At 48.6% G+C, this 22,618-nt stretch overlaps 1 protein-coding gene across 3 annotated transcripts in view; it reads right to left on the bottom strand.

Moving 5' to 3' along the window:
- Nucleotides 1–10,912: 10,912 nt before the first annotated feature.
- Nucleotides 10,913–22,618, bottom strand: part of KIF13A (kinesin family member 13A) — a 213,625-nt gene continuing 201,919 nt past the window's right edge. For 2 of the 3 annotated variants that reach the window (XM_075533463.1, XM_075533474.1), the window contains 4 exons: nt 21,882–22,033; nt 21,237–21,350; nt 14,501–15,284; nt 10,913–11,954 (listed from right to left, as the gene is read on the bottom strand). In XM_075533463.1, coding sequence (XP_075389578.1) covers nt 14,505–15,284; nt 21,237–21,350; nt 21,882–22,033 — 1,046 coding nt within the window. In that variant the 3' untranslated portion in view covers nt 10,913–11,954; nt 14,501–14,504. The remainder of the gene's footprint in view (nt 11,955–14,500; nt 15,285–21,236; nt 21,351–21,881; nt 22,034–22,618) is intronic. The other variant, XM_075533469.1, reaches the window with a different exon arrangement.

The following is a 22,618-nucleotide window of genomic DNA, read 5'->3' as shown; positions in this document are numbered from 1 at the left end:
CCTGCATACAAACCACATCCCCAAGTGGCATGACACCACTTATCTTTCACACCACATGAGACACGAAGAAAACCTCTTAATTCCAAATGCCATCCCTTACATATTGATGCTAAGGCACAAAGGTCTGAGTATTTTGTTATAAGTATTTTGTTATAGGCTCACAGGCCTGAGGATTTTGTTAGAGAAAATGGCTCTATACAGTGCTTCTCAACCTGTGGGTTTCAACCCCTTTATGGGTCGAATGACCCTTTCACAGGGGTGGCCCAATTCATAACAGTAGCAAAATAACAGTTAAGCAGCAGCAATGAAAATAATTTGATGGTTGGGGTGGGGGGGTCACCACAACATGAAGAACTGTATTAAAGGGTCGTGGCATGAGGAAGGTTGAGGACCACTGCTCTATGACATGATAGGAGTCTAATCCTGGTGAGACAGGAAGGGAAGGAGAAAACAGACTCAGAGGGTGAGGATGCTCCTGGTCCATAAGGGGAGACCCAGTGCTCTTTGCCTGGACCTGAGGTGGAGCAGAGTGAGACAATGGAATCACCCCTAGAAGCTAAGAAAGCCAGAGACTGAGTATTTTAGAATATTTAGACTGGTGCTCTGCGACCCCTCGATGTGGACCACCCAGCCTTGCCCTCGCGGAATGGAGGGACAGAGGCAGTTTGCAGGTCCTCCTGGTAACGTGGATGAGCTCTGTGGGGTGAGGGGCATGAAAACAAAGCAGTTCGTGGTGACCCAGTGAGTCAGGGTATTGCTGTGCTCCATAGGGTTTCCTTCTTTTTAACTGTGTTGTTGTTGAACGTGTGCACATCAAAACATATACAACGCAATAATTTATGCATGCTCAGTGTATTGATAGTGATTATATTCTTCAAGTTGTGCAGTAATTGCCCCGTCTCAAAGTGCCTCACTCAAGAGGAGCTGTCCAGCTGATCCCATATAGGAAGTTCTTTCAAAGAGCACCATGGTCAAGGCAAATGTTCACTAAAGGAGGTGGCCTATTGTTGGCGTTAAAGAGTCCTGGTGTGTAGTGGTTATATGTTAGGCTGCTAACTGCAAGGTCAGGGGAAAGATAGGGCTTTCCACTCTCATAAAGAATTATAGCCTTGGACACTCACAAGGACAGTTCTACCCTGTCCTATAGGATCACTGTAAGTCAGTATCCACTTGATTGCAGTGAGTTTGTTTTATCGTATGCTTTGAAGACGACCAGAGGGGATATTTTTGGTTTCAAGTTAAAAGATTATTTTTAGGGCAGTTGGCTTGGGAGTTCATCCAGCCTCAGTGGCTCCAGAAAGTCCGGATTCCATGAGAACTTTGCATTTTGTTCCACATTCCCTCTCCCCCTCCTCCTGCCCTGTTAGATGAGGACCCTTCGGCAGACTGTATGACCGCAAGGTTCAGTGACGGTAACTGGGCACCATCCACTTCTCCTGGTCCCATGGCAAAAGGAAGTATTTGGGCATGGAGGTAATTAGATGAGGGCTCCACTTCCTCCAGTCCTTGACCGTCCCTCTTCCAGAGGGTGTTTAATGGATGATTTTCTGACACTAGATCCCCAGGCCTTCCTTCTGAGGTGCCTTAGGCAGGGTGGGAGTGATGGGGAGGGGGTACAAGTCACTAAACATTTGGTTAGCAGCCCAAAGGTGAGCCTTTTGCATCAGTCAGGGTCATGAAAAGATGACACGGGCTCGAGAGTAACCGAAAGACCCTGTGAAGAAGGTCAAAGGTGCTAAGACGAGTCACTGTGCCTGTCCAGGGCTCTCATGCGCGGGCATGGCCCTGGAGTGCCTCCGCAGCGGCTGTGAGGTTGGTGGTACAGAAGGGTTGGTCCAAGCAGCAGCAGCAGCAGCAGCAGCAGCAGCAGCAGCAGCAGCAGCAGCAGCAGCAGCAGCAGCAGCAGCAGCAGCAGCAGCAGCAGCAGCAGCGGCTGGGCCTCAGGAACAGCGGGGCAAGGTAAGTGCGGAAGCTGCCCAGCCAGGCTAGTTGGTCAGGCTCTCTGGGAACCAACGTCTTCCAAAATGTTTCTCAGAAGACCTATCATTTCTAACATCAGTACTGGATGGACCTGGAATGCACATCTTTGCACCAATTAGATGAGGAGCGTTGCTCTGTCAGGAAGGACCAGTGGGCGGTAGCAGGCGCCGCCAGGTTACAGGTGGCCGCTGTGGCCACCTGACGGTGCCTTCCACACCCACCCTTGAAGCTAGGATGCAGGGATAGGCTCTGAGAGGAGGAAGATAGCCCTCGGGAAGTCTGACCATGGAAGAGACTGAGTAATTTACCGGAAAGAGCCTAATTCTAATGAGAAGAAACTACTTTGGAATCCCGTGCCATTTTTTGCTAGTGGTTTTTTTGGGGGGTGTGGGGGGGGGGCTGGTCTCTTTTCCTTTTAAATCTGATTGTTTCCTGTTGGGGACACAAAGTTTCTTTTGATAAGAGTCAAGTGCCTTGAACCTCATGTTGTTATTGGGTGTAGTCAAGCTGCCTCTGACTCACAGTGAGCCCTTTGACAGGTCGAACTGTCCCATGGGATGTCGCAGGCGGACATCCTGAGGGAAGCAGGTCACCAGGTCTTCTGTGGAGCCACGGGGTGGGTCCAGTCTGCTAACGCCGCATGTACAGATGGGCTACAGCTGCTCCCGGGCTCTCTGGCTGCTAATGGACACAATGGCTATGAATGAACATAAAGTACAAGTGCTTAAGGGAAAGATGGTTGCCTTCCAGAGAAGCCCTGAATTCTGGTATCGGTGAGGTAATGGAGGGCTGTCCTCTTGCACCAGCACACCCAGAGCAGCCTGAACTGGGCAATAAAGGATAGCTGTGGCTAACAGGGGCCTTCCACATTGATTGCCCGCTTTTGACCTTTTATTGATCCTTTTCATTGCCCCCACCCCTTCTCCATGCCTAACATACCCATGACTGCCCAATTAGTACTTAATGCTGGGAGAGGGGAGCTCAGGTGGCCTCCTTCCAAAAGGTGAACTGGAGCATGCTGGGCTGTGACGTTAACCCTGTGGATGGGCGCCTCACTTTCGGGAATTTAGAGAGGTGATCAGGGCACTGTTCTCTTGTCTCTGCCTTATGGTAATGAAGCCCTGTAGATCACACTTGCTGGTTAGTCTGTGCTGTGCTCCCAACTTGTGCCTCCGTTGACCATGCAGGCAGGTTTCAGCACTTACCGCTGCGCCCACAGGCTTCCTTTGAGCTTATTTTTACACGTAGCCCAAACATTTGGAAGCATGTCACTATTAATGATGAATAAAATAAGGCTGTTTATTTATTACTGGAGCCCTGGGGGTGTGCGGGGGCTGCTCTCTGGGCTGCTAACCACCAGGTCACCTGTTTGAAACTACCCACTGCTCCATGAGAGAAAGAGGAGGGATTCCACGTCCAAGAAGATGTACAGATGTGGAAACTCATGGGGGCAGTGCTTCTTTGTCCTGTCGGGTCATTATGGGTCACAATGGACTCATATTTGTAAATATCTTCAGGGAAAAGCAAATCAATATTCATGAACTCCTCTTGTTTGGCAATTTTCTTTCCAAAATCAATCACCAATAACACTGCTTGCTTTGATAACTAGAGATATGTTGGATTAAGATTCAGATTTTGGAGTACAGCCATTAAACTGCAGTCATGTCCTTGCACCTCCAAAGGAGAGCTGACGAGAGGGATTCGGTGAGAAACAGTTCTCGAGATAGAAGCCTAAGGCCAGTCTCCCATCACTAGTCTCGGAAGGAATATTCGTCTGGTGCATTTGCTGATGATTTCACACTTCAGAGTCCTAGGGACTGGGCTTGATCCTGATGTGATCTGCTACTTTTGTCATTGAGTGTGGCTTTCCCTTTGACCCAGCCATTTATAAAAAGGAGTCCCAGGATGGCAGTTAATTAAGCACTTGAAAGGACAGTGGTCAGTACACACCCAGAAGAAAGACTTGGAGACCTGCTTCCAAAGTCAGCCATGAGAACCCTACGGAATCTATGGTTTTCCTCTAGCGACCCAAGAGGTCTTTGTGAAGCCTATTGAACTCCATGGCAGCCGGGGCTCAAGACATGACCTAGACCCTGACCTTCACTTGTGGGTAACAGTTGTTTGCTTCGTGCCATGGACTCAATCCCTTTGACACGTCTTTGAAATTCAGAGCCTGGTTCATGAACAATGACAGCGGGAACACCCCTTGAGTGTGGGCAGGACCCAGCGACTCACTTCTCACAACGCGGCTGTGTTGGGTGTGATGGTGTGTGACTTGATAGCAGGCCGAGAAAGACATTGGGGCTTCTGTTCATGCTCTTGGATCGCTCTGGGACAGTCAACCGTCATGTTCTCAGGGCATGGACAGGGCTACCTGTCAGCTAGGAGAGTGAGCCGCTCTGGAAGCAGGTCCTCCCGGCTGCAGTCCCAACCTCAGGTGTTGGCAACCTCGAGAGGGATGGGAGGCAGAACTGCCTGTGGGAACCACTCCTGAATTCCTGACCCACAGCAGCCATGGTTACTGTCGTGCTGACGTCTCTAAGTTGAAGGACCATTTGTTATGCAGTGTCTTTCTCACCAAGGCTGTCCCAAATAGTTCATGAAAAATATGTCTTAGGAAAAGGTTATGTATGATTTCAAAGCCTTTTTGCACTAAAATAAACTAACTTGTCAGAATCTGTCCAAGTGGGATCGAGTTGGAGGCACTAGGAAGGATAAAACACCAGTTTGGCAAGCACCCCCATGACAGAGCGATGCGAATGCTGATACAATCAAAGGGAAAACAAACAAATTTATCACGAAGAATGGTGAAATCATTGACACGTGACAAAAAGTCTATGGGGATAATGTCCCGAAGAAATCAGGACTTTAGCCATTGTGCTGACGGATGCAAGATGGTGGACCGTGTGGAAATGAAGATTGGAAAGTTGAGAGAAAGTGGCTACTAGATGGAGACTGGAGCAGGCCAGAGATCCACAGCAGAGTTCTTGTCTTCTCTTGGCTGGGGCCACTGAACTGAGTCAGTTTCCAAGGACATCCTCAGCAATGGCAGCAAGGTTATCCAACTGCCGGTCCTCATATCCCCTTCCAACCCCAAACATCAGAATGACAGCCCTGAAGGTGTGGGGAGTATGGGGGTGGGGTGCTGATAACATGGATGAACTGTGTGACCTCACTCGAGGGGAGCGAATGACAGAACGGTATGTGACTGTATATAGTGGATGGTGTAAGATACGGCAATAATAAACAAATGAATAAGGGTTCCTGGGGGGTAGGTTAGGGTAGGGATGGGATCAGGGGGAGCTGTTATCAAGTTCAAGAAGAAAGAAAATGTTTTGAAACTGATTGTGGTAGCAATTGTACAATACTGTTGGATGTGATTGAACTATGGAATGTTACCATATCTGTAAGAGCTCCCAATAAAATGATTAAAAAAAAAAGTTGGAAGTCTTAAAAAATAAAAATCTGCTTAGTGTCCCTTAACAAAAAAGAAAGCAATCAATACTCCATAAATATAATTTTAAGATAAGATTATGCAAAGTTAATGAAACCTACAGCAGAACAGCCACATCATTCGCAAGAAAACAATTTTGTTTGAGCCCTTAATTGAAGAGGACCAAGGATTAACAGCAGTTAATCCATAGACATCTCATTGATGTAACTTACACAATTCTGACTGAAAAATTAAAGTTGAGCAAGTTTTCTGTTCAGGGGGTATCAAAACTGTTCCACCCAGATCAAGGCAGGGTTTTCAATGAGATTTTAAACGAGTGAGATGAGGATCCTGAAGCATCTCGTGAGAGAATTGAAACAGGAAATGAAATGTGCCCTTACTGGGACCATCAAAGCAATGGCTACCAAGAGGCAGAGGTGGTCCAGGCAAAGTGAGAGCCGCCCACCAAAAGCAAAGGTCCTGGCAATAGTGCATTGAGATGCTCAAGGCATTTTGCTTGTTGACTTTCTGGAGGACCAAAGGACAATAACCTGTGTATTATGAGAGTGTTTTGAGAAAGGTAGTCGAGGGAAACTTCATCAGAAAGTTCTTCATTACAACAACACTCCTGCTCATTCCTCTCATCAAATAAGGGCAGTTTTGTGAGAGTTTCTGTGGGAATTCATATTATAAACAATACTGCATTGAACTGAACCATTCAAAATCCCGGGACCTTCAGTTCTTTAGGGATGTACAGATGGCTGGCATCACCTCTTGCAAAAGTGGCTTGGCCTCGATAGATCTTATATTGGGAAATAAAGATTATGGTCCCATTTTTATCTTTTAAAATTTCATTTCCCACAAGTGGTTTGAAGTTCCGTCACAAACCCCCTTTACACAAAACCCACTGCCATGAAGTCGACTCTGTCCCATGATGATTCCGTGTGTGTCCCACAAGGTTTTCTGTGGCTGATTTTCCCGAACTAGATCACCAGGCATTTCTTCCGAGGCACTTGTGGGTGGTCTCAAACCTCCCACCTTTTGGTTAGCAGCACGCACATTAACCAGTTGTAACCCCCACTCTCAAGGACTCCCTTTACTGAAAAGGACCAGGGGGAAAATGTGGATGAATTGGCATCCTCCGATGTCATCTTTAAACAGACAGCTGTATTTTGATAGCTGGGTACAGAGCTGCACCAAGTATGTTCACATACTTATTCCTGCCGTAGCCAAGCACTTCCCCCTGCTGTTGGTACGAAGGCTGGGTTGGTCTGTGGTTGGCCATGCACTAGGTACAGAGTAGGCGAATAGACAACACAAGACGTTCTCTCGCTTTTAGCTCATCTTCCTTTGACTAAAAGGATGCCACTCTGTGGTAGTTTTCCCACGACCTTGTGCTGAGTCAGAAAGTCACACGATGACAGAGAAACCCAAGAACCCTTCAAGTTTGATGTCCGGAGCCATGAGGCCCGGCCATTGTCTCCATCTTTATTGCCTGAGCTCTGTAACTTTCCACAGGAACGCACAGTTGCTGTTTGTTCCGCTATAGGCGTAGTTGACATTTCAGGCTTGCTTAAAATACCAGGGGCTTTCCACACACAGGAACTGTTTGTTCTGCGGTCATTGTTCTCAGGGAAACACCTGTGGCTTGCTTCCCCCATTACTGGCCTATATAAGCTGTACCCTTTTACTCAATAAACGAGACTTGATCAGGCTACTGTCTTGTCTCCATTTCTCGGGTCTCTTGTCCCCCCATTTCCACTCCCTCCTCCAGGGTCCGTGTTGAAGTTCCCACAGGTCGGGATAGTTTGAGCCAGGCAGGAGCTTAGGAGAAAAAGACCCCAAAGCCCTGCTTCATGTTGCACAACCCACTACTATTTTCCAGTTTCCAAATCCAAATCATTAAGCGCATTTTAAGCACTGTGAAAGGGTTCTGGTTGGTCTGTATGATAAAACCAGACTGGAAAACAAACAAAAAAACAAACAAACAAAACCCAGGCTGGACCTTTTCCTCGGGCTGTGGATCGTTTGTCTCCTCCAGGTACTTCAATTTCAAAACTTACCTTCCTCTTTGTCAACCCTTCATTGTTCTGTTCATCAGCCTCTCAGTGTCCTCGTGAACAGGGTCCCTTAAGGACTCAGGCGTCCTTTCAGCGCAGTCACACTGAGAAAAACTATAGTGAGCTCCAGGACACAGACAGTTGCCAAAGGGGCTCCGGTCACTGTGACTCAGGCACCCCAAGCATCTTATAGGGGTGAGGGCTGCCTGCAGTAACACCGGCTCCCAGTGTGCTGCTCAGAGGCTGAGTCCTGCGTTACCCAGAACACCCAGAGGGGCATGTGTGTCACAGGTCATGGGATAGCTAATCAGGATCGACTTCAATGACCACGCCATCGCTGCAAAGTCACAGCCATGAGGGGACGTGCAAATCTACCAAGGGATTTCCTCCTTCCTGAGCGGACTGAAAACAAATGACAGGCAGGCTTAATTACGATTCTGTTATCAAAGAAAAGGAGGTCTCCGTCGTTAGCACCCGCACCAAGTCTTCCACTTTCCAGCCCACCAGCAAGAGGCTGCAGGGAACCTCAGGGAAGCCCCGGAAAGGGCTGGGTTTCGTCTAGGTTAGGAGAAAACTCCAGAACTGTCTATTACAGATTGTGGGTTTTTGGGGGGTGTGTGTGTGTGTTGTACTTTAATTTGGAAAGTAGGCTCAATATTACAGGAAAAACCACCAACAAGCAAACAACAACAGAAGTCCGCTTGTGCTGCTGGGCAGTGTACATGCGTAATATACTTGGCTGCTTATGGAAAGATGGACAGTTCAAATCCACAGAGAGGGGCCTTTGAAGAAAGCCTGGCTATCTATTTTAGAAGAAAAGCAAAAATCGGCTATTGAAAATCCTGATGGCACTACCTTGAGAAACCTGGGTCGCCGTGAGTTGGAATTGCCCCAGTGCAGCTGAAGCTGGGCATGTGGCACTGTGCGAGACTCAACGCGGAGACCTGTGAGACGCGTCCCATAGCACCCTGCTCTTCGTTAGCTCTCCGTCCAGAGGAGAGAGGGAGCGCTGAGGCAATGCCGTCTTCTTAATCGTAGGATGAAAAGCCTTCCTCTTTCTAAGCTGAACCATCTAAGTGGTTGTCTTCCCACAACACAGTCCTAAAGCTTGAATGCTGCCATGCCAAAAATAGTGATTCACCGAAATACCATTTAGTTGTACTCTGCCCTTAAGGAATGCTAAAGGCTTTGCTTAAAAACAAAACAAAATAGTCATTCTTCCTACAAATCGATGCCAATGGAAACACAAGGTGGCATTTTTGTTATGATACACTATGTGTCCAAATAACAATAACAAATATGATGGCACTGCTCATAATACAGTTTGAAAATTAACTGTAGAAAATTAATGGCCTCCATTGAACTATCCAGTAAAACACCCCCTGGCTCCCTCCTAGTCCTTACAACAAGTGACAATGCAATGACCCAGAGATCACTCCCACTAATAAAAACCCAACTTCCTGCCATCAAGTCAACTCGGGCCCACAGCGACCTTACAGGGCAGGATAGCACCGCCCCTGTGGATTTCCAAGACCCATACTCTTTCTAGGAGTAACGCCTCATCTACCTCCTGTGGAGCAGCTGGTGGTGAGCAGCTCAATGCGTAACCACTGCACCACCAAGGGGAATGATCATTTATTTCGTCCTGAACAGAATTTTTGGTTATCACTGTTTACCCAAAAGAGGCATTCCAGTGGCATCGTGGGCATGTGTATCGTGGGTATGTGTGGCTGCTCAACACATCAGTGGTTCAAACCCCCCCCCCCCCCCCGCCACGGTGGAGAAAGATGCGGCAGTTGGCTTCAGCAGAGACCTACAGCTTTGGACACTGTATGGGGCAGTTCCGCTCTGCCCTATGAGCCATTCACAAGAGTGGACTCAACCTGATGAGAATGAGCTTAGTTTGGATCATCTCAGCATGAAAGGAGTGCTTTCTTTTCTCCTTCCCACCTGCTTCTGTAAAACTCAAATAAGCTCTTGGGTTTCTCTCCCTTCTTACATGTTCCTGGACACTCTTCCATCCAGAATCAGGAGATAATGGTCTTGATGACTTCAAAAAGTTACTGAGAAAAATAGAGGTCTTTTTGAAAAAATTCTGGGTTTTTTTTGTGGAGCGGGGGTGGGGGTGGGATAAAAATTTCACAATGTACTGATCTCAATAGTGACCATTATCTCCTGGGTTGAAGGGCACTGTCTAAGTGTCTTGAACTGACTTAATACACACAGCCCTTCTGTCCAGTGCTTTCCACCCCCCCCCCCCCCCCCCCCGACTACTGGTCTGTCTGCAACTCTGCCCTTCCCTCAACAGCTTTCCCTCCCACCCCCGCCCCCTCCACAGCAGGTCAACCGCCCCAGGTAGCACAACAGAGACTGCTTGGAAGCAGGAGCAGAATTCTGGCTTTGCCACTTGCTCCCAGGCACCAACATGTGTCTCGGTTTTCCACTGGCCAAACGTGTCCTCAGCACGGTACCCAGAGCTTCAGTGTCTGGGAGTAAAGGAGATGAGAAATAGCTAATGTTGGCAACAGTGTCCAGCACACACTTCTCCAAAACCCCACACCGGTTGCCATTGGCTTGATCCCAATTTATGTCATAGAGGAGAACCATCCACAGCCTCTGGCCACCAGGTTTTTCTCGTGGGGTGTCACTGCAGGAACCTGATCTGCCAACCTTGAGGTCAGCAGTGGAGCACCAACTGTTTGCACCGCACTGGGCACCAGGGACCTTTCTACACAGCGCCCCATCAGTGGATGTGAGCTGTTCGTTTATTATTTAGGACATAGATGGTAACTGAGCATTCGCTCCGAGCTCCAAGGCAGAGTTAGGAAAGACAAACGCAGATGGGTTTATAATCTCAATTAAACAGTTTGTATTCTAAAACACACAAAAATCTGTACCAATTAAATACAATAAAATTGAAAAAGCATATAAATTACATTTCTTTCTTTAAACAGACAATAGTAAAATACTACAGTCAGCTCGCTATACAGAAAAAATCATGTGCAGCAACTTATCCTTGAGGTCGCCCCCATCTTCCTTGCTGACTGATAGTGCTGAGGGCTTAAACCACACAAGGTACAGCAGCTGTACAATCCTCTCTCACCACACACAGCTGTACACCCAATCCAACTGTACAGGCACACACATAACAGATACAGAAAGGCATTGCGTCACAATGCTCACACCGCCGGACCCTGCAGGGCCTCCATTAAAGGGGAGGTTCATGAATGAAGTCAGGGACAGTGGGGACGGCAGGAGCCAGTCACCTCCAGCCAACACAATGCTGTTTGCGTCCATGAAGAGCTCAGTCTGTCTTTTCCCCGAGTTCCAGAATTTAGCAAATATAACGACGACAGAACCATGCCACATCACCTACTCACTAATCCAAAACAACCCCACTCCCACCCCAAGCCCCCAATCGCCAACCCCACCCTCCCCACCCAACTCTTGGTATGTCCCTTTGCTTTCTGACAGTAATACTGCTCTCCGCTTTCCACCTGCCTGGCTGGGCTACACCTCTGGCAATGGAACTGTAGCGGGGAGAACCCCAGGCATTGTCAAGGGTTATAATACAAGGTCAAGTCAGCAGGTGGCAGTCAGGTGGAAGCCCGAAAGACTACAGTTGTGAGAGTTTTCAGTGTGCTTATGAAACATAGGGCAGAGACCGGCAGCACGTGGCTTGGTAGCCAAGGGGCCTATGGCACCAAACTTGCAGTTAAACAAGTGCGTTCACACGCACACACGCACACGCACACACACACACACCAGTGTACACCAACAACGTTCAGTTTTATGTGAGTTCTTTGGTTATAAAGAACAGCATTCTATTACCTTTTCTGCAACGAGGGATTTGCAACCTCGCTCTCATGCCATCACTCTCCTTTGCTTGAGCAGAAGGGATTGCCCGTGTTGCTTTGGAACCAAGTCCAGTACCTAGTGATTTTTACAGTCCACCTCTATCTGCATTTTAGTGTGCAGCCACGTCTGTCTCCGGACAAACTATAGATACACATTTCATATACATACATATATATATATATTATTTATAAAACCAGCCAATAAACTAGAGCATTAACTCCAGAGTCTCCAGTAAGAACTGATTAAAGTTGTGTAAGAAGAAAGATTGCTTGGTTTGGATCTGTAGAGGTTACTACAGTATAGGGGTGTGTAGAAGTGCAAACGAAAAATACTGCCACTTAATTAATCCAGGCCTCGGTTCCTTTGCTTTCTGGAAAAAGCAGTGGTTGCCCATTCACGTAAGGGACAAAGTGCCACTCCTCCCACTTGGCGGGGGGAAGGAGGTGTCTCAAGAGGTGGGTCTCTGCTTGTCCGAGCAGAGCTGGTCGGAGGTCGGCCAAGGCCGCAGCATGTTTTAAAGATGGAAGCTGGTGGTTGGTGCCGTGGAGCAGAGCTGCCCACCTAGCAGAGCAGTGGCCAGAGGTGCCTTGGCCTCACCTTGCACTTGCACTTGCTGTGGTTCCCTGGAAGGCAGACAACGTGAGTGAGTTCAAGCTCTCGTCTTTACCTCCCGGCCACCCCAAGGCCTGCTCTCAGCCCAACCCTGCCAATTCTCCACTCAAGCAGGCATCTCTTCATAAGGGACCCATGAGATTCGGGGGTGGGGTGTCTGCCACGGGACCCAATTCTGGCAAGGTAGACCCTGAGGCCCACCTTTGGGACTAGGAATGACAGCAACAACAGCACCCAACGTTGAAGTAAAAAGGGGATTTCTGGGTGAGAACAGAAGTTCTGATAAAATCAGCCCTTCAAAGAAGTTCTCAGATAAACTTTAAAATGGTGACAACAATGACAAGGACCACAAGCAAGTACTAAAGTGGCTGTATGGGTATGTGTATGCGCACATACGTGTTTGACTGTGAGTTTATAAAAAAGAGGAGAGAATAAAACAGTCACCCTAAATCCATCACTCTGGATGACAGATGGTTTCACAAATCCCAGGCTGGAGGAGGCGGTTCCCCATTATGGGACTTTTCAGAGAGCAAAGAGGTACTTGTTCCGTGTTTGCTGGGTTCTGAGAAATCTGGGCTACAGGGCAAGAACCGGTGTAGCTTCTCATTTGTGAACCATGCTTCTTACAGTGTGGCCTTCAGAGTCAACCTTCTCAACTCTGCTCCCGGGCATCTTAATGTGGCCCCAGCCAGTCTCCAACACCGGAGCAGAGTCGCCCGCACATTTGAGGAGCACTCTTGTAGAGTGACCATAAAGAGGCCTTACGTGGGAACTTCTTGGAAGGATGACTGGCAAGCTGATGTGGGCCAGCTCCACTGATTTGAGCTCCAGGACCGACGACATCGAATGGCAAATGAATGCTTCATTTTTGCAAGAACAGGTGAGTAACTCTTGGTTTCCTCAGTTGAATGGTGGGAGGCTGTTTTTCTCATGGCAAGATCTGGACTGTTGAGGGTGTTGAGGGTGTGCCTGCCAGCTTTTGAACATGAGCTTGTTGTGTAAAGAACCACATTCTGAAGTTTTAAGGGCTCGTATGCAAAGCCGGGGGCACTGACGGTTCAGTTAGAATTTGCTCTTCCATGCAGGAGGTCCAGAAAACCTGGAATCAATCTACGGAGCAGCCTCCACCTGTGGTGAGTGGAGGGGGATGTGCCGCTAGGACGCTGCTTTCAGAGGGGCTTCCATGCTAAGATGGACTATGGAGAAAACCTGGGGGTGGTCTTCTGACACAGCTCCCAATGGTCAGGTTCTAGGCACTGTGCACGGAGTTGCCTTGACACAAGGGAGGACTCCCTGGCAGGTAGCAACCATGATCACAGTATCAGATGTAGGGAGAAAATTCCAGAGAAAATCCCTATCACACTGACGATACCTTCCTGAGCCAAAGGGACGTCTTTACACCTACACCATAGCTCTCCTATACCGTCCAAAGGGGCAGCTGGCTATGGGAAGCCACCGAGGGAATGTGAATAGGAAAGAATGGCTGCCAGGAGCAGAGCCTTACAAACAGGAAATCCAATCTCGGTGACTAGTTATCTCCCTTAGGAATATGAGCATGAATACATTTTGTTCGGCTAGGAGGATGAAACAGTATTCTAAAACCAGCCATGCAACATTTCAATTGCCCAGGGAATCCGTCCATACCTCCCTAGCACTTTTCCACCTGCTGGCACCAAGTTACCACATCGCACCAATTAGGAGGTGGTTTGCTCCCCACATTGCCATTTCTGATACTGGGATGCGTCTTCCAAAATTGGCAGCCCTTTCTTTCCTACCAATCCATAACATTGTGCTGCATGCAACAATGGAAGGGATGCCCCATTTGGGACAACAGAGTCGCTGCCAACAGAGTGCCTCTTGGGACAAAGACGGGGCTCTCTACTCCCGTAGAGAGGAAAGGCTCAAACATGCCCCAGGGCAGGCCTGCCCTGTGGCACAGAGTTGCTAGGACTCTGTGGCAATGAGCTTGGCTTGGTTTGGGGAGTAGAGTACCTGAGGGGAGGTGGGTTGCTGTGAGCTCTGACAGTCAGCTCCGACCCATGGCAACCCCACGCATCCCCACCCACATGTACTGGGGTTTCCCGGCATGTGGCCTCACAAAAGCAGACCAGGTCTGTCTTCTGAGGTGCACCTGCATGGCTTTGAATAAGCAGCCTGTGGGCCAGCAGCCGAGTGTCCCACGATGTGTGGGTCAGTATCACAACTGTATATAAACATCTCAGGGGATTACTAAGAGGCGATTCTTAGTCTTCCGTACCTTGAATTCAGCACCTACCCATGCACCAGTGTTTTAAAAAAACAACCAGAACAACCCACTGGCCCAATGTATTTCCTAGCCCCAACTCTTACGCCCTAAATTGACTTGCTCTCCCACACAGTATCAGCTGGGCAGGATGAGAGCTGGCTCCCAGGCAGGCCCCTGAACCCTGTCTGAAACACCCCAACGGGCCTTCCGGACTAACTCAGTGGGGTGTGCACCCATGGTGGGGCATGCTGCAAAATGAGGCAGGTCTACTGAAGGCACAGGGTCCCAAGGGTGGCCCGTGGAGGTCATTACCTGATCACGTCTGGTGCAGAATGTCAGGGTCTGACCGCCCGTGGGGGACACTTTGACTGTCCGTTGGATTTGGTATGTTTTTCCTCCTCAGCTGTTCTCTGGCAGAAGGCTCCGTCAGGCCATCTACAGTGTTCCCCTCTGACACGCCCATGAACTCCGTGAAAGAATGATCCTCCAGGATGCTCGTGGTGCGCTCCACGGTCACCTCCCCGGGGGAGAACTCCCTGGCCGGTGGGCCGTTTCTGCTGGGGCTGGCGTCCAGCTGGGAGCACGAGCCAGTCCTGCACGGTACTTTGGGGTTTTCCTCCGGGATGCTTTGGGACGACGGGTTCCCTGTGGCTAAGGCACTGTTTTCCTTGGGCGGCACCACGGATAGCGTATCCTGCACCAAGCCTCTTTCCAGTTCTGTCAACCCTTTGTCTGTGGGCGGTCGGCACTCCTGCCCAAATGACGGCCCAGCATGCTCCCGGGGCTCTGCATCCTTGCTCTGCGTGGCCAGCTGGTCTGAGCTGTCACTGGAGGGGACCACCATGTCCGACAGAGTAGCATTGGAGGCACTGTGGGAAAAGTAACCACTGGTAATACTGCTGGTGGTAGGGCTACGGGACACTTCTTTCTCGGCCACTCGTGAGTTTGCCAGTTCTCCTTTAGAGGGGAACCACTCCCTGTTCCCCAAGCTGGCATTGTAAACACTGAAGTCGGCAAACTCCACAGGTACATAAGGCTGTGAGCTTATTAGCTTCCGGTTAAGAGCTTCCAGCTCGTGCTCCTCCTCCTCCGAATCCTATGGACATGAAGGGAAAGTCAGTCATTGGCTCTCAATAGCAGCTGTACTGTTCTCAACTGCTCCCTGATGAAGGCCATTCATGTACATGCATTACCAGTTTCTGCTCTTTCCGGGTTTGGTCTGCTGTTAATTACTGTGCTTGCTACCCAGACAGAGTCTCAGGAACCCAATCTTACCTAAGGTGAAGAAGACCGCTTTCCTTCGTGTTCACTCACTAAGTACCGTGCACACTTGTGTATAAGCTGTTTTTTAGCACAATTTTTATGCAGTCTTTGTGGTGAAAATAGGTGCCTCGGCTGATATTCGGGTTGGCTTATATTCGAGTATACATGGTAAAAATAAAAAAGTTCCTTCTGTGGGTGTATGGGAAAGGGAGGAGGCACGGAACTTTTAATCAGTTACCCAGGATAAGCTCTTTCTCATGACATGAGCAGAACCCCAGAGGCTGGCGGCACCAGTTCTCCAAAGGTTCTTTTTTCATTCATTTTAAACTTTCTATTTTTATTTTATCTTTTTATTGCAAACTGGATGGAGATTTATGGGCTGCATACTTCCCTGATCCTATTGTTGCTTGGCTGAAAATTGAGCCATGGGGAGGGGGGAGGAGAGCTGAGTGCCAGGGCTAAAGGGTGGCTGACTAAGGGTCATCGTCCCAAGGATCCTACCAGTCTCTGACTGATCAGTGAGCTTGATTTACTGGAAGTGGTTTTGAGGTTTGCTCCCCATTATTCCCAGATGCTACCCATGCACGACGGGCGGTTCCCTTTCAGAGGAGTTGCAGTGCGAGCGGGGCACCATCTAGTTCTGCTGTCTCCATTTGTTCTTACGCTCTTTACTTTGGGACAAAAAGTAATGTGTGAAAAGTTTTGGAACTTATTTTATATATATATTTTAATATTTGGTGGAAGACATTATTAAGCATAGGGGTATTTTATGCTCAGCTAAAAATTAATATCACTATCTAGTAAGTTCTAATGACCTCACACAACGGATGGTGGTCCAAATATGGAGGGTGGCTTTAATTGAACCAATACTGAGTGAGCCCCTCCTATGTGGCTGTCATTGTAAGCACTGGGAGCGCCAATGTTGAGCAAAAGAGGCAAGGTCCCAGCCCTCAGGGAGTCACATTGATAAGGAAGGTTACATTGAAAACAATGTAACAAAGAGACGTGACCACACAGGCAGAAAAAGCCCTTGATCCAAACAAGAGTGGCAGGTGGTTGTTCACAAATTAACATAAATTTCATCCGTTGAACTTGATCGCCAGTGTGTGTGCATGTGTGTGCGCATGTGTACCTACTCAGGTGCTAACCTCTTTCACAAATAGTGTAGTTCTCTCTTCATTGCTTCTTCGTTTTAAAAATAACCTGAATGTAAGTTATGTGGAAGCATCTGTAGTCTTAATTACTTTGGTTGTCAAAGATCAAATGTTGATAAGTTGACTGAAATGAGCCAAATCCAAATGTTTGGCAGTGTTCATCTGGCCTTGCTGTCTTGTCTCTAGCTGCCTTTTAAACTAAGTGGCCCAACTGAGGAGGGGACCGATCTGGGCGACATGGTATTCAAGCTCTCGGCTGCCTCCTGGAAGGTTGGCAGTGCAAGCCCAGCAGCTGCGTGGTGGAAGAAAGATGTGGCGTGGGCTCCTGGGAAGACTAATCCCTTGGTAACGCTCGGGGCAGCCCTCCTGTGTCCTATTGGCTCCCTATGAGTTGGTGTCGACTTGACAGCAAGAGTTGTGTTACCAAGGTGGTGGAGCGTTCTCTCCCCCAGGAGGAGGGTTAAAGACCGGGAAGTCCCAGAATCCTATCCATTATCGATCTTTTTTCGAAACGGAATTTCAACTGTTTGTAATTTTTTACATTTCCCTTTGACTTAAGCTGGCAAAGAAATAAAATTCTCCAGGTCCAAGAATACCTCACACAATTACTTAAAAAAAATATTGTTGCGTAAGTAACCACTACATCCCCAGGGCTTTGGCGAAAGGAGTAGGCATAAGTTATTCCAGAACATGAACAATGAGTAGAGATGAAACATTTTCTAACATTTAAAAGGAGTCTTAAAGTGTATCAATCTATTACCTCAAGGAGAAAAGACTTAATTCATTTACATTGCAGGTTGAGGGAGTTTGACTACATATGAAGACTTCTTTTAAAAAATGGTTATATTAACATAATTTACAGATCATTCAATAGTTCAATCTCATGAAGAAGAGTTGTACAATCATCACTACAATCCGTTTTAGTGAAGACTATTTCTGGTACAAAAGTCTACCTACCTAACCAAACTCCCTCAACATGCAATGTAAGCCAATGATAAATAAAATGTTCGGGGTAAAAGTCTCACCACTGCATCCTGATGAAGACCATCTGAGCCACGTCCCTATTGTTCCTGAAAGACTTGAAATAAAGAATACAGACGCTACCAAAAAGAGGAGTCAGGTTCTAACACTTAACTCTATCTAGTCTTTGTGATTTGATTTTCTTTCTTTTTTTTGGTGTGTGATTTGATTTTCTACAGTTTAACTTGTGCAGCTAATATTTACCTACAGACAAAACACCTTGAGAGAAAAGGGGATCAAAGTTACATTAAAAGCAGCGACTGTGCACCAACAGGCAGGTCTGTGCTCTTTATCCGAGAGCTGGTTTGTATCCAAGACCAGGTGGCCCGGGACTCCCAGTAGTTCTGTCCGTGGCCCTCAGAAGCGGGCAGCCCACTGTTAGGCTCAGCACCAGGACCTGCTGGACACCGCATGCTCTTTGGAAGCAGCCGTGTGTCGGGAGTCAACCCAATTCTGCTCAGAGATGTAATACTCTCATGGCCTGTGCGAGTCACTCAACGCTTCTAGCCCCTCCCTTGGTTCCTCCATCTGTAAAACGAAAGGACTATGCGCTGTTTAGGAAGACTAGAGAAAGGGGTAGAGTGAGCACTGGGAGCCACCTTTCTGTTTGGTGGCTTCAAAGACAAGCCTCCAGAGCCTATTGTGGCTACATTCACTTCCTGTGCAACACGTGGAGGGCATTTCGTCAGCTTCCCAAATTGGTCAGACGATAGGAGCACAGAGGATGACCTCAGCCTGGTGGTGGGTGGCGAGGCCCTGCCGGCTGACTGCAAGGGCACCAGCGCTCTTGCATGGGAGAGCGGAGGCGCCACGGTCTTAGATGGCCCACTGGATGGGACCGACAACAGAATGGTATGTGGATGGACATACTGGATTTTAGAAGATATAGCCAAATACATAAATAAACTATTGGGGGGGGGGGAAGAATATGGGTTCCTGGAGGTATGGTGGGGGAGGGAGGGGATAAAGGGGAGCTGATATCAAAGCTCATGAAGAAAGAAAATATTTTGAAACTGGTTATGGGACCAATTGTACAATACTGCTTGATGTGATTAAACTATGTAATGTTATGATATATGTAAGAGCTCCCCCCAAAAGTGATTTAAAAAGAGTTACAGTCTTGGAGGCCCACAGGGGCACTGCTACCCCAACCCTGAGGGTTCCTCAGAGTCAGAATTGACTCGATGGCAGCAAGAGTGAGATCTTCATTGCAAGGGAGTTTTAGTGGCACACTGGATTAAGCACCAGGTGGCTAATCATTGGGTGTGAACCCAGCACCTGCTCTGTGGTAGAAAGACAGCAGTTCACTCCAGCAGAGATGGACAGATGTGGAGAACCGGGAGCAGCTCTACTTTGTCTTACGAGGTCAGCACAAGCAGAAACTACCCCGTGGGCCGTGGAGAGGCAGAATTACAGAGTTACTACAGAAAACAACTGGAATAGGTCTTGACCTTCTCACAAGGGATTTGAACTCCTGAACTCACTCTATAGGTGCCCTGGCGGTGCAGTAGTTACACGGTGGGCTGCTAATCACATAGTCAGCAGTCCGAAACCGCCAGCCGCTCTGCAGGGGAAAGATGAGGCTTTCTACTCCCATTACAAGCTATGGTCTTAGAAGCCCAGAGGGCAAGCTCTACACTCTCCCATAGGTCGCTAGGAGGTGCTACCCACTCAATGGCAGTGAATTTGGTTTGGTGAGTTTACTCACCATGAACCACGAATTAATTCACTCTCTGCTCTTTCAAGAGTGGAAAGGAAAGGAAATTAGAAAGAAAAGGGGGGGGGGGCGGTTTGTAACAAGGAAACTAACATTTTCCAAAGAGCCCATGGAATCTCTGGGCGAGCAAACAATGCACTGAAAATTCTATCAACATGGCCTGGAAAAGCTGCCACAGGAAATAAAATCCCAAAGTCAGTTCAGTAGCCTCAGAGAGGAAGCAAGCTCAGGGAGGGAATTCCTAAGGGAGTGGAGGCAGGGGTCGCGTCGGGAAGACACCAGCAAGGACCACGGAGGCATCAGCCTGCACTTGGAGCACTTTGGGCTATGCTTGGTCACACGGTCTAACTGCTGCTTGAGATCCCCTGGGCCAAGGGACTCCAGCTCGATCGTGCCCTCTTCCCTTCTGTAAAAGCTAAAAGGACGACAAGGAAAGAAAAGAACTAACTCTCAGGGAAGTTCTGTGAGCTGTGACACTCTGGTGACCAACCATCGGAAGGGTCACCCAGCAGTGTCTCGGGTCAAAGTGTGTTTTTGACATAGGCTGAAACATAGTGGCCTGTGTTCCATGGTCAGTGTCATGTGAGCAGACAGTCCAGAGCCAGGGACTCCAGAGGGAAGACACACTAGTCCCCTGGTCTTCTAAGCCCAGGCTGCAGCCCACCCTCAACACGGAGCAGCTCATTCAGGTGCAGACAGATGGCAGGGCAGCTGTTGAGATACCACTCTTTTTCACCAGAAACTAGGACTGAGGGGAGGTGGGGAGGGGGCGTGGCTTGGGGACACAAATGTAGATGACAGGGGGAGGAGGGAGGGATGGCTTTCCTCAGGGGGCATTAGAAATCAGGAGGTCACTGCCCAAGCTCCCCTGGCACTCCAGCATGCAGGTGAGTGGCCAGCTGCACACCCGGATTAAGTCCTGTTAGTTTCACACAGGGTGCATTAGCTGCGCGTCTTGGAACCAGTCAAGGATCCAGCCCTCATGAGCCTTTGGAGCGAGCCAGCACAGTGGAGATAAGAAAAGGAGAGTCCCCATCCTCTGGCCAACCCACCAGCCCCTATGCGGACAAAAACACCCAGCAGCCTGGCTGGCTTCAAGCTGGCTTCACTTTGCCAAGGCCCAACACATGGACTTGTACACCGAGACAGCCTTAAGACTATATAGATTTTTAAAAAGTTACAAAAAAAAATCAAGGCCTAATTTATCATCTAAAGAATGAAGACACTCAGTGTCTTAAAACCGACTTCTCACACCTGTGGTTTAAAAACCAAGAGCTGGGGAGTGAAGGTTTTGCACCGTGTGCATGGCGATGGATACACAAGCCATCCTGAGATTGGCCAGGTCGTGAGAGAGGGGACGATGGCGATGGGTGATGATGGAGGGCAGTGTGACCATGGGCGACAGAACAATCTGGGCAGTAGCACTGAGCAGTGCAAGGAAAGCGTTCACACACACCCGCAGCTCAATGCATGATTACTTACTCCAAGTAAATGCAACTCCTCTAGGTAGATTAACTTCAGAATCTGGGCAGTATGCATAGGCATATTAGAAATATTTCAACGTTAAAGCGAGAACTCTGCTATCATTTCAATAAAGGGCACTTTTATTCCCCACCCACTTTTAAAGGAGAGAACGAGAATCAACCCTCAGAAGAATCACAGGCCATGGGAACATAGCAGTACATGTTGTTAATTTAATCAACCACCTCTAGTTCATCAATTCATGCAGATTAAAATTTTCCTATATGTTAAAAAGGGCAACTATATATATATGAACTAAAAAGCAAACATGCAATGCACATCTTAATTTCTTTTCAAACGCTTGAATGATTGTCTGGGAAGGGGCCTGTAACCCACCACCAGGCAGTATGACAGGAATGGGTCCAGCACTTACAATCGTCCTCTGACATTTGCTATTGAGCTCTACTGGCACGCAGCTGCCGTTGCTTCCTGAGGGCACAATACAGCCAGGGCTACGGGCCTGAGATGGAGGCATGCTCTGCAAAGGCTAAGACACACAGATGCATCACATACAAGAGGCGAGAAGGCATAAGTAAGGTACGTGCCAGTTAGAAAAGCAAGACCAACTCTTTCATTACAGGTGAGTCGAGAGGCAACTGGGTTGGCCGGCTGGCCGGCCGGAGTTAAAGCACTGCTGATGTCTGACAAGACCACATGCTCGCTGGTAGCACAGCTGACACCAAATGAAAGATGAAAAAAAACCCAAAACCCACGCAAACAAAAGCCTGTACTATCTTTCAAATGTTCAAGGAACAGTCCTATGTCACTTGGAAGACAGAAACATCTTGGAAAAGCCATACAAAGATAAAGAATGGGGGGGGGGCGTGGAGAAGAAAGAAAAATCTACTACAGCCCCGCATGCTTCGGAAAGAGGCATTCCAGACTCGGACTCGTGGAGCGGAAATCCACGGACCGCTCCCAGGCATCATCCAGCGGGTTAGTGAACGGAAACCGCTGCTCTCCGCAGGCAGCCCTGCCCCTCCCCGCTCTGCAGAGTGCAGGCAGGTCAAGTGCTTACCTCCTGGCTTAGGAGAGGCCTTGCTTCCAGAGACACCCTTTTCTTATGCTCCTCTTTTACCGGCATGAGGGGTTTGAAAAACTTTGGTGGCTGAGGAGAGAATGCTTTAAATGGGCTGACCATGACGGCGTGAGGATTCTCTGATGTGCAACCTAAGGAAGACAAGCGGAAGACAAAGGCTTGAGTGTACCGTGCAGAGCACTGGAAGCAGGGGAAGGAAGTCAATAACCCTGTACAGGAGTGCTTATACAAAGACACAAGATGATAATACTCGGCTACACAATCAAACAGACGCAGACAGTAAAGGCAATTCTGGACTAGACGCCAAACACTTGAAAAGAGGGGCTCAAAGAGGCAGCTGGACCCCGGTGTTCACCGCTGCATGTGATCGCACTGACGTGAACTCTCTAGAGTAGGCAAATACACAGAGAGGAATCAGCCGGTGGTCTTCACAGGCGGACCCGGGCAGCCGGCGGTCTTCACAGGCTGACCCGGTTAGCTGGCGGTCTTCACAGGCTGCTGCAGAGGTGCAGGGGTTCTGTTTGCAGTGAGAAGAGAGCTTTGGGAAAGGGCAGTGCCGATGGTGTCACCATATGGCGAATGGCCAAAGGAGCAAGTTGCTGCGGATGCCAGGTGCTCTGGAGTCGGTTCCAACCCACGGCAACCCTGTGTAGCACAGAATGCCCCCCCCCTTGGTAAGGATGGCACACACCCATCCCGCTGTTCTTGTGTCTAAT

This window comes from Tenrec ecaudatus, chromosome 1, assembly GCF_050624435.1.
Source record: "Tenrec ecaudatus isolate mTenEca1 chromosome 1, mTenEca1.hap1, whole genome shotgun sequence".
In the NCBI taxonomy this organism is placed as follows: Eukaryota; Metazoa; Chordata; class Mammalia; order Afrosoricida; family Tenrecidae; genus Tenrec; species Tenrec ecaudatus.
This window is presented reverse-complemented; position numbering and strand designations above follow the sequence as displayed.